This window comes from Eucalyptus grandis, chromosome 6, assembly GCF_016545825.1.
Source record: "Eucalyptus grandis isolate ANBG69807.140 chromosome 6, ASM1654582v1, whole genome shotgun sequence".
NCBI lineage: Eukaryota > Viridiplantae > Streptophyta > Magnoliopsida > Myrtales > Myrtaceae > Eucalyptus > Eucalyptus grandis.
The window spans coordinates 54588237-54599920 of NC_052617.1; the positions used below are offsets into that span (position 1 = coordinate 54588237).

Genomic DNA, 11684 nt, shown 5'->3' on the forward strand with positions numbered 1-11684 from the left:
ATCAATCAAATGTATGAATGGAAGAAAATACAGTCCAAAATACATAAAAGGGAAGTTTTGTTTTCTACACAATTAGCCAATCCGAGTTCCTAGTTTTCTTTAATGAGTAATGATTTCTTATTTTCAGTCTACTTTCTTTTAGGAGGCCTATGCTTGTGTAGAAGTAAAGCTTAGTTCGTTAGTTGGACCTAACAGAGAAATTCTATGATTAAATTAATACTTACCAAAAAGATCATCAAAGTCACAATACATTTCAACACACTTTTTCTTTAGCATATAAATTGCATTCACAAGTGATCTTTCATTTTTTTTTTCTCAAGGCAGCTGTTTGTGTTCCTTGAGTTATGTTTAGGGTCGTTTTTGCTTCTTAATTTTTGAGTTAAACTCCTGATTTGAGAACCCTAGGCATAGCTTAAAGATGAAGAAGAAGCGCAATGAGAACTTCATAGGCTGGAGAGGAAAGACATTATCCCCATCTTTGCAAGGTAGGGCAAGGCAATCTCCCTGGATTCTTTCATAAGGAAAAATAATGACCCACGATCGAATGTCCTCCACCATATGAAACGTGTCGAATTCCCAGTCGCCTCCCAAAAAAAGGCAAAATAGAAAGAAAAAAAATGCCAATTACGAGATTGCTCTCGTGAAGCAACTAGGATTAGCTACTAAGAAAAAGCAAAAAATAAGAAAAAGCAAGTACATCAATTACTGAAATATTGAAATCAAATCGAACACTCATTTACACAAGGACCAAAATGGGTTATGTTGCTTAGCATCCAAGAGACCAAACAACCACCGTAACCAAGAAAGAGCTTGGATCTTTGCGACACGTGAACATAAAATTAGATTAGGGATCAAAATCATGCGTTGGCCCGACTTAATTAATTAATCCAATAATCACCTTTTGATGTTTTCCTCGTGAAACCCAAAACCCTAGATTGACCAACTTAAAGAAACCAGAGTGAAGAGATGAGATATACTCCTTGTCTTGATTAATTTATCTATGGTCTTGGATTTGACAAACCCTAGTAATTCCCTTACCCCAATCACGGGGTCACTCATACATCCTACCATCATAGCATGCTTCAAGATTAATGCTAGAACGTAGCCTTTTGTATAAGATGTGAGAGGGACTTTATCTTATCGATATTAATTATTTTTGTATTAACACAACAAGAGGAGTTTTTGCAATTGTCTTTTCTATTTCTTTCATAAATAACACTAGGTCAATTGATCACTGCTTTGACTAACTCATTTACGGATTGACTTTGTCGGGAGATTTCGTTTCGTGTAATCTTTGAATTTATAATAATTTTCCTTAATGATAGAGAGACTTGACCGGATGAGCTATGAGGTGGCACACGAGGATGATTTTCTTTTTTAATTGTGATGAAAGTTTGTCAAATGAATATTTATTGTTACAAGAAAAACTGTATTATGGAAGGGAATTACATAGTCCATTCGAAATCAACTTTATTTTCATTTACATGCAAGGGCCGAGCATTGTCATATGCATAAAGAGACTGTACATCCATCTATTGGTACATAGTCAAATCTCTACTGCAAAGATTAGTTATTGCATTTTGGGCAAATACCATAAAAAACTCTAGATTATATTTACTCCAAGAAAAATACCCAAAACTTTTTTTTTTGTCACCAAAAACCTTAAACTTCTCATCGTGAGACATATATTAGTAACTTTTTTTTTTTGTGTCACGGAAAAATCCGAACTTTTATATAGATAACATATAATACCATTTGTTTCGGTTTCATCTAAGATATAAGTTTGGGTTTTTTTTTTATGATTTTTTCTTTTTGGTATGTGTCAAATTGGCAATTTTAGGATTTTTATGACACAAAAAAAAAGTTAGGAATATTTGTGCCATAATAGGTATAGTTTAGAGTTTTTTATTTTTTATTTTTATTTTATGGTATTACCTCTACGAAAAGCCCCTGAGTATTTTGAGGTGACCTGAAATGTGGCGGACAATCCAAGTTAGTTTCTTTCCTTTTCATTTTCATTTTATCGGTCGAAGTAAAAGAAATTGAAAATGCATTAATTCTCTATAGAAGGCGTGAACATGGTCAGACTCGTCAGCCCATGGGCCGGCCAATCCGAAGTCACGTTACTGGACTCAATAGTCAAAACTACAAAAAAGAAATTTAGGGAAATCCTTCCAATCTCATCATTTAATTTCTAATTTATCTTAAAATCAACTCTTCAATCATTTCTACTCAGCATTCAGTTCAACACCCACTATGCAGCCACTTAAAAGATTCAAGAATTTAGTCATTGATGCTTCTCATGCCTTTTTTTTCCCTAAAAATGCATGATATCGATTCTGTCGCATTTTTGTTTTTAAGTTTGTAATTTTATTGCACACAATTTGATCGGCATAACAACTTTTGCTTCTCTTTTACTTGTTACAATAAATGGGTTTTCTAAATTTTATATATTTCGAAAGATTTTGTCTTTACAATCATATAAGAATGAGAAATTACTTTTCTGATGATTGATTGTGTGCTAAATTCGCAATCACTTCCATTTGCACTCAAATTTTCTGTTCATTATGATCTTTTCATTTTATTTTCTTTAAAGTGCTTCTTAATCATACACTTAAATATTTCCTAGAAAGCGGTGCATTCTAAAGTGCTGATCCTAACCGGTATTTATTTTCTTCTAGATAGAAATTTTTTTCAAGCATATTGGTTTTGCTCCAGCATTACAATGCCATTAATTGACAAACCTAATTATGACCAGTACTGTCTCATCAAATTCCCAATAGTTATAATAATAATAATTCCGTGAGCCCTTTTGCTTACCCATACAACGTAACATCTCCATGCAACGTACACCTATAAATAGTTCAACTCCACCAAAAATATTATTCATACACACATTGTAATCTCTCTACTCGATTGCCAAATTTGTCGGGGAAGAAATGCCTCCAATTCCCAAGCTTTTCATCTTTCTACTCGTACTCGCGTCTTCATACTTTGCCATTGCGACCGAAGCTAGCCGAGCCATCCCAGAGCACAACCCAGCGAGCCTTGCGACTCGGCTGAAGGTGGCGGAGAATGGGTCGGACTCACCGCACTGCTGGGAGTCGATGTTCCAGCTACAGGCCTGTACTGGCGAGGTGATCATGTTCTTCCTCAACGGAGAGACCTACTTGGGTCCTGGTTGTTGCCAAGCCATTAGGACCATCGAGCACGAGTGCTGGCCCAACCTGTTGTCTTCGCTAGGGTACACAACCGAAGAGGGCGACATCCTTGAGGGCTACTGCGATGCCGCCGAAACCTTGGACCCACCGCCGCCGGCGGTACCTAATAAGGGCGTTCCAAACATTGGAGGGTGATCATTTGATTTTGGGACAAGCGATTTGGGTCATCATGGAGTTTGTTTCTCATAAATAAGGTAGTGTGTTGGGCTTGGGGGGTTTGTTTTCATGAAGTTTGGGTTTGCCGGGTCGAAATTCAACACTAGCGTCCCATAATGTCTGCTTGTTTTTTTTCTAGTAAAAGGTCAAGGTCAGCGTCAGGCTTCCGAGGTTTGTCCTTCAGTTGCAGTCGCGCGTGTTTATAGAAGCATGTTATTACTTTGCGTCAATGGCTTGACCAATCTCTGCTCCATTTACATTAATCTACAAAGGAAATGCAATCATCTAAGAACCAAGAAGAAGATTACACGACAGAGAACAAAGACACGTTCCTGCTCAGTCGCACTGTTGGGTTTTTCTCCTTTTCATTTCGATAAATAGTAATAAAAAGTACCCAAGTTAAACCCTGATTGACCGCAGTTCAAGTCTTGTGGCTCAAGTGCTCGTAGAAACGACCCTCCGATGGGACTAAATCATGGTGGGGCGCCACCGGGTGGATAAGTGGCTCAACCACCAACGAAGTCACTGTCCATGAACTTGGCAGCATTCTGAAAACTTTACTGCTTCTTCATGTGAAAACTGAAATCGGATGTCACCTTTTCCTTTTCTTTGGCTTTTCTTTTTTGGTTTCACCTGACCTCGGACTTTCAATGTATCCCCTCATGAGAAACAATGTATGTCAACCATATTCAATCGTCATTTTCAGGAATATTGCTCTCATGGTTGTCCCGATACATAATGCTTTGAGCATTGCATCTCTCTGGGGACACAAAATTAAAGACGAACCAGGCTTGGCTTTGTGTATCTTCCTCTCGAAAATGAATGGAAGTAAACTGAAATGTTTAGCAAGAATCACGCAAATAAAAACATCCATGCTTTTAAAAACAAGCAGTTGCAATTAATATATTTCTAGGATAATTTAGCACCTGTGTTATACAGAGATTAAAACCCAATTCAGTTCAGCAATCTCGTGTCTTCATAATTAAGCTGCAATTTAACTACGCGTTCGTGCGATTGCGATGCATGACATGTCGTAATTTACAGATTTCAGAAAGTCATTAGCGAGTTAGGGTTTACACTTGTGATAAGGACTGCTAAGAAGTTTATTTCTATCATTAGCGAGTTAGGGTTTACACTATAAGGACTGCTACGAAGTTTATTTCTATATATATATACATATTCGGCCAACGCGTTTATCTAGTCGCTTAGTTTATGGCTTGACCGCTCATCAAACTGTTTATCATCTTCCTCATAGCTCTAAGACAGCTGCAGATATAGATAAATATACCCACCGGCCGGAAAGCACACGTCTTATTTTGGGGCATATACACGAAATCATATCTTCATCGAATTAGCACTTTATACGTGCAGCCCTTATTAGCAGGCACGTTCTTACGAGAAAAGCCAAGTAAACGAAGGCGGATGATCTTGATAGAAAGTGGACATATCGTGTCTTTCGCGGCACCAAAGGATCAGTCACTTTCAATGGCGATGTTTAATAATCATCGTGAAGCCAAAGTGGCTAGGAACAGAATACTTTTCCGTGAGATTCAACTAACATTCTCTACGCCATAACCTGCCATTCAAGCTGACGAGAAAGCTCTCGTGATCATCTTCCTACTATCCATGCCAACCGCAGTGGGGTTTGAAATAAATTATCCTACATCAATAATATTGGGGAGCATTTACATTTGCTTTGAAAGAGTAATCAGTAGTCACTAACAGTTTCGATTGCTGAAAAAAAAATTTTAAACTTGTTATAATTGTGTTAATTCAGTTATAAATATTTTTTTTGGTCAATTGAGTTCTAAACATTTTATTTTTTTTGCCAATTTAGTATATTTGGGCAATTTTGGCCTGAAATTGCAGTCGTGGATGCCGGCGGTGCTACAAGGTGTGGCTGGCACTAACATATATTTTTCAATAATATTTTAATAATTTTCAGAATTTTTTTTTTTTAAACCTCGAATTAGTACAAATGCAAAATATTCAAGACTCAATTGATAACAAAAGGGGTTTAAAGTTGAATGAGTACAATTGCAATATGTTTACGATTTTTTGGATAGTTTTTCTCGTACAAATGAGAAAATAAAGGGAAAAAAGTAACAACAATCCCCTTGAATCCAGGAGATTGAATCTAAATAACTATTTACATCTCGCGTCATTTAATCGTAAGGAATTAACTAGAGCATGGCGATCGCATTATTGTCCGTTGTAACGATTTCCCCATAATCACGTCACTTTCACAACCATCCCCCGTCTTACTAAAAAATTATATGAACCGTGATTCTTGGAGAAATATCGGTTGCGTTGATAGCGCAAAATTAGGGTTGCCAACGCTCTTTCTGCTTCCTAAAAAAGGTAACGCCAAACCAACTCCCACGAATTCTTGTCTTGGTAACGTAAGAACAACTTCCACCCATTCATGCAGTTCGTCTCCTTCTTTAAATAAGCCGAGTGCAAGGAGTTGTGCGATTTCTCAGCTTCTCGATCAGCAATTAATCATGAATCTTTCCTATTAATTAATCCATCATGATATTAAAGATTTTACGAGGAATTACCGTGTTTGAACTTACCCTCAAAAGGATTATATGGCAATCGTAATTGGATTTTCTGGCAAAGAAAGTCTTGACAATCTTCCGAATCGACTAATTCTTTTTATAAGTAATCAGGATTATCCCGAAACGTTCGGACTTCGATTAATCCCATGCACATCATAAAGTATAAGTAAAAATATATACAAACATTAAGGAGCTAAGTTACATATAAAAAAGCCAAAAGAGGTTGGAGCCAAGTCCCTCAGATGTTAACATTGTTATTGACAACTTCTCATATGAGGTCAGAGGTATTACCTTTGTGGAATTAAAGACACTTCATTGGACCTTTTCTAAAGATATATAAATGGGCGAGTCATCAGATACCGTCCATTTGGGAGAACATAGTCAATTTCGTCATTTTGCGAGTTCATTTCAGACCGAATCGCAATTAATTGACTTCGCCATGTTTGAAAAGAAAAACCGGGTTTTGGGTGAGATCATGTCTCGCATGACCCGGCGCTTGATTTAGCCAAAAAAATCACAATAATGGATGATGATAATGACATGCACCCACATCTTTTCCATACAGGTGCTCACATGATACCAGCCAAAGTAGGGGACAATGTCAATGTGTTTCGTGGCGTCACAGTGAAGATATCGTGATGGGCTATTATTCGAATAATTTGCTAATTTATACGTGTCCTCATGTTAGCGACCCAAAACAACATCAATTCCAAAAAAATAAAATAAAAATGTGAGGTACCTTTGCTAGTCCAGCTTTTCATATTCTTTTTAGTTATCAATAAATCTTTTTATAAAGGGATCGGATGTCATTCTTGATGGATTGTCGCGATGCGTTTCTCAGTAATTTACAATTAACGAGGGGTTGGCTCCTAAAAATAGATTTGGGTATAGTCTAAATAATGAAAGGGAAAAGTATCAGGAATATCGGATCATGAGAAGATAACTTTATTAGAAGACACCCAAGATACAACTGGTACCAGACAAAGCCCAAACACACACACATATAGTCACTCTCTCTCTCAGGAAGCATTACCAAGCATCGGATCCAACATCCCAGAAGCCGCCCTCTCCTCCAAGTACGGGGGCGATCGAGGGCGGTCTCTTTTGCTCGTAGCGTACTTGGTTAGGGAAATAAAAATTACATAAACAAGACACAGAGCAATAAGAGAGAGAGAGAGAGGCGGAGGTCGTCCGCCGTTTAGAAGAGATGGTGGTGCTTCTTGCCATGAGCCTCTTCCTCTTCTTCCTTGGTCTCCTTCTTCTCGTGGTGCTCATGGAAGGCGAACCCGCCGGCCCCGACAGCAGCGGCGGCGGCCACTTCCTCCTCTATCTTGTGCCTGTGGGCGTGCTCTGGGTCCTTCTTGGACTCATGCTTCTCATACTGCAATTTGCGCATCATTAATTAGGAATTGTGTGAATGAAACAAGACGAGTCAAGGTAAAGAAGAAAAAAAGATCTCTCTACCACGTTTACATTTTTTAAAAATATGCTCTAAGTACGGTATAAGTTCAACCCAAAAAAAAAAAAAAAATTCATTTATTCACCTTGAGCAGAAGTTTTTATTCATATAAATACTGTTATGGATTATGACTATGTTTTTTTTTTAAAGCCAATCTTGGGGAAATCTTACTCCTCTAGTTGATTGGTGAAGGAAATTGAATGAATTCAAACAATTCTTCATTCATAAGGATGATCCGTTGCATGGCATGCCATGATGTTCAATTGGAATATCTTAGTGTAATTGAGATCCTTGGCGTCCAATGTTTGTGATCAACATGATGATTCAAGTCAATAAAGTGGAGATGCGAATTTTATCTATATATAAAATGGAAAATAATTGCAAGGATTGAGAAGAAGATGATAATCATTACCAAAGCATAAGCGCCAGCAGCGACTGCACCGAGCCCGCCGACTTCTTCGAGGTGCTTGTGGTGCTTCTCCTCCTTCTTGTAATCGACCTCAGGCTCCGTGATGGTGGTCACTTCGGTGGTCTCAGCATAAGCACCATCAGGGCCACTGCCGTAGGCAGCGCCACTGCCGTAAGCGCTATCAGGGCCACTGCCAGGGCCACCGCCATAGGTGGTTTCACTGCCAGGGCCACTGCCGTAGGTGGTTTTACTGCCAGGGCCACTGCCGTAGGTGGTCTCACTGCCGTAGGCGGTCTCGGAGTAGTTGACAGCCTCAACGGGTTGCTCATCCTCCTTCTTGTGGTGGAAGAGGTGGTGGCGGTGTCCTTCGGCCATGGTTGACGGTTGTTCTTTGTGGGATGCTAGAATTGACGATGGATTAGGGAAAGGACTCTTGATAGCTGAAGTGTATGGTGAATGCTGTGAGATTGTTTGAGAGGGAGGGATGTATTTATAGGGAGAGTTGGCACATGCAAAGCCTCACATCCAATCGGGCCAACGTGGGAGGCTTTAAATGCGTGATGGACGGTCAGGATAGGTTGGTGTGGTTCGATTCGATGCATCTTTATCTTCTTTTGATAAAGCCGTTGTTTGAATGTCAAGCCAGAAAAAAGAAATAGGGGATAAGCTTTTTTTTTTTGGTGTTGGAGTTGAAAGAAAATTTTGAATAGATGAATATTTATTTGGCAAATAATTTTTATGAGTTGGAACGGAAAAAGTGAAAATCTTAAGGACCTTCCAATTTGGTTAAATATTTAATGTAATGTGTTGAGAATATGTTTTGAATGGTTTTTTATTCAAGGAATTTCCTTCTCTTGATACAAAATATTTGGCTAACGATTTCTTTTTGACTTAGTAAAAGAAAACAATGAAAAATCTTGAGAATATGCAAATCTTATAAATATTTAATGTAACATGTTGAGAAGATGTTTCGAGTTTGAGTCCGTAGATAAATACATTCCAATCTTGTGGTTCTAGTTTGATTGATTTTCTAATTTTAGTAGCTCTCCTAAAGGGAGTTTCGTCTTTTGGACACAAATTATTTGGCAAATAATCTTCCTAAGTTGAAATGGGAAACAATGAAAATCTAAATAACATTTCAATATTGTGGATATTTGATGTAACTAGTTGAAAATATGTCTCGAGTTTAAGCCCGTAAAAGAATCTCAAGCCAAGTAAGTTTCTTAGTTTATGTAGGTTTTTTTAATTTGAGTGACTTTTCTAGAAATCGTTTCCTATTTTGAATACAAATTATTTAGTGGATAGTTTTTGTGAGATGAAATGGGAAATGGTGAAAAATCTTGAGAACATTGTAATCTTGTGAACATTTAATGTAAGGTGTTGAAAGTATCTCTCCAGTTTTAATTCATAAAAAAAAAATCTCAATTTTCAAATTTGGTTTTCTAATTTGAGTTAAAAGCAATCGAAGCTTTCAAATAAGCACGTATATCTGTGGTGTTCTTATCTTTTTCGTCAATTTCTCTGATAATTTCTTCTTCCCGCCTTAAGCTTGAAATGAAAGATTCATTAACTTTTATAATGCAACTGTAGGAGTCTAAAGCTCAAGATGAGGCTTCATTATGGTGTAGGTGGGTGGTTGTGACTTACTAATTAAGGAACCCCAATCGCATGAGCGTGCTCTGCATACACTATTGATTGAAGATCTAATGATAGGGTCTTCAATCAAGAAAAAACATACTTTACTTAACGCGTCGTTCATGATTTCATACCGACTTAATTTTCATTTTTGCGAAGGGATTTTCTCCTTTTAGATGCTTTAAGAATAACAGAATACGTTAAATTTTCCATCATTGCAATTCCATCTTTTATTGTTCTTCTCCTGCGGTACTCTTAGATTGATAAGGCGCATGGCTTCATATCCATATGAATTTCTCAGGGCAAAACCCTAATTTAGCTAGATAGCACAGCTGGTTTGTATATGCTCCATCAATGCATTTGCTAACATCTTGTCTACATATACTAACATGTGGAATAGTAGGAATATGTTCTTAGCACACGATCAATTATCTAGTTCACATTTTACTTGACAAATCTGTTTCTTAATGCCGACCGACCTCTAAATTTATTTGCTTTTAAAATTTATCTTGGTCCAGCACAAATCTAAATCAACTCAAATATCTGACTGTGCCATTGAAATCTTTAGGACGGTTAGTAGCTCCCTCCCATGTGAACAGTTTTATGCCCTTTGTTCTGTCGATGATCACTTGCCGACACCATCTATTTTATTTATTCGTTTGATTCGGTCGAAATTCCTTCATTTCAGATCTGGCAAGTGGTGACACCTATATGCATATAAAATCAATGGGTTGAAATTTTCTGGTGGTGCTCAGAAGGTGGACATAAATTAAAAATAAATTAATAATTACATATAACAGATGATTGTTTAATCGTGAAAATTGTTAGGTTTTCCTCAGTAGACAAACGGGTATCATTCCACATATTTGGTATGTACATTAGGACCGTTTCCAAAAGAAAAAAGAAAAAACCGGCATGTGATTAAAAAGTAGGGACGAGCATATTCTGGATTGGGCCGATCCACCTCTTAACCCTAGGATCAACCCGCACAGTATTAATCCTCAATTTTTGAAACCGAGGATCAATCCTATTAAGCTTGGAACCGAGGACCGGTCCGTTCCAGGATTAATCCAAGACCAACCGATAAATTTTTTATTTTATTTTTGTACTCCTTGAAAAGACAATCGAGGACTAGACAAACCCAACAGGTTTAGTTTGTTTCTAGGGTCAACCAATAATTTTTTATTTCAATTTTTTGCACTTCCTGAAAATGTCGCCGAGGACTGGACCGACCCAATAAGTTTGATGATGAGCAAGGTTAGCTAAGACAAGCGAGTGGTGAGCGTCGAGCATTGAGTGGCAAGCAGCATGAGTAACCCAAAGCGACTAAGGCAATAGTGAGCGAAGAAATTGTTTCTTTCGATTTAGACAAATTGAAAACTAAGAAGACAAATAAGATAGAAGAAAACTAGTATTGGATGAAGATGCTATAAGGAGCTATTATGTTCTTTTGACACGAGGACTTTTCACAAAAACATTTTCTTCATTTGTAAATTATGGTTGTTTTTTTTTTTTTTTTTGTAAGGATTATTGGTTGACCCTAGAAACAAACTAAACCCATTGTAAATTATGGTTGTTGATGTCATAAAAGACATTAAAAATCCAAGTTATTAAAGGACAATGTAAAATTACTTGAACTTCTCACTAAGAAATTGTTTAATGTTATTAACGTCGTTTATTTTAAAATTTTCTTTATATAAAAATTTATAAATAATATATTAGATACATATAGTGTTAGGATTAATCCGAGTTAGACCAACCTTGAACACTTGGAACCGATGATCAACTCGCATTGTGCTGATCCAAAATCTCAAAACTAAAGACTGACCTAATTTTTTAGGAATCGAACTAAGATTGGTAGGGTTAGGCCAGTCCCTAAATCGATGCTCATCCTATTAAGAATACATTACCTATAAACAGATTAGCATATGCCAAGATCCCATTATTATTGGGTCCCACTTATCTATTTCCAAAGTAGAGGGCCCCTCCAATTTTGTGTTTGGTTTGACAGGATCAGTGGCTGACGTGACAAATATCTCAATTTTTGTGGCTATCCTTGCAAAACTTTTTGGTCCTGGCTTGCACGTACTATTTAGTGATTGGGGAACTATATAGTTTTTTATATTATTTTCTACTTATTGCAAAAGAGGCAGAAAAGAAAAGATCACATTTCAAATCCCTACACTTTAAAGAGTTTTCACGACAGGCCCCTTTATTTTATTTTGCCTTATAGATCCTACTTC

At 37.2% G+C, this 11684-nt stretch overlaps 2 protein-coding genes across 2 annotated transcripts; one reads left to right on the forward strand and one right to left on the reverse strand.

The window, feature by feature from the left end:
* Positions 1 to 2939: 2939 nt before the first annotated feature.
* On the forward strand, positions 2940 to 3356 carry LOC104452306 (egg cell-secreted protein 1.1). Its single transcript, XM_010066791.2, has one exon. It carries the CDS (start codon positions 2940 to 2942, stop codon positions 3354 to 3356), a length of 417 nt encoding a protein of 138 aa, XP_010065093.2.
* Positions 3357 to 6862: 3506 nt separating this feature from the next.
* On the reverse strand, positions 6863 to 8291 carry LOC104450845 (abscisic stress-ripening protein 5). The gene is made up of 2 exons (XM_010065550.2): positions 7810 to 8291; positions 6863 to 7319 (listed from the first exon to the last, which is right to left on the reverse strand). The coding sequence occupies exons 1-2, from the start codon at positions 8179 to 8181 to the stop codon at positions 7137 to 7139; spliced, it is 555 nt and encodes a 184-aa protein (XP_010063852.2). The 5' UTR covers positions 8182 to 8291; the 3' UTR covers positions 6863 to 7136.
* Positions 8292 to 11684: the final 3393 nt, after the last annotated feature.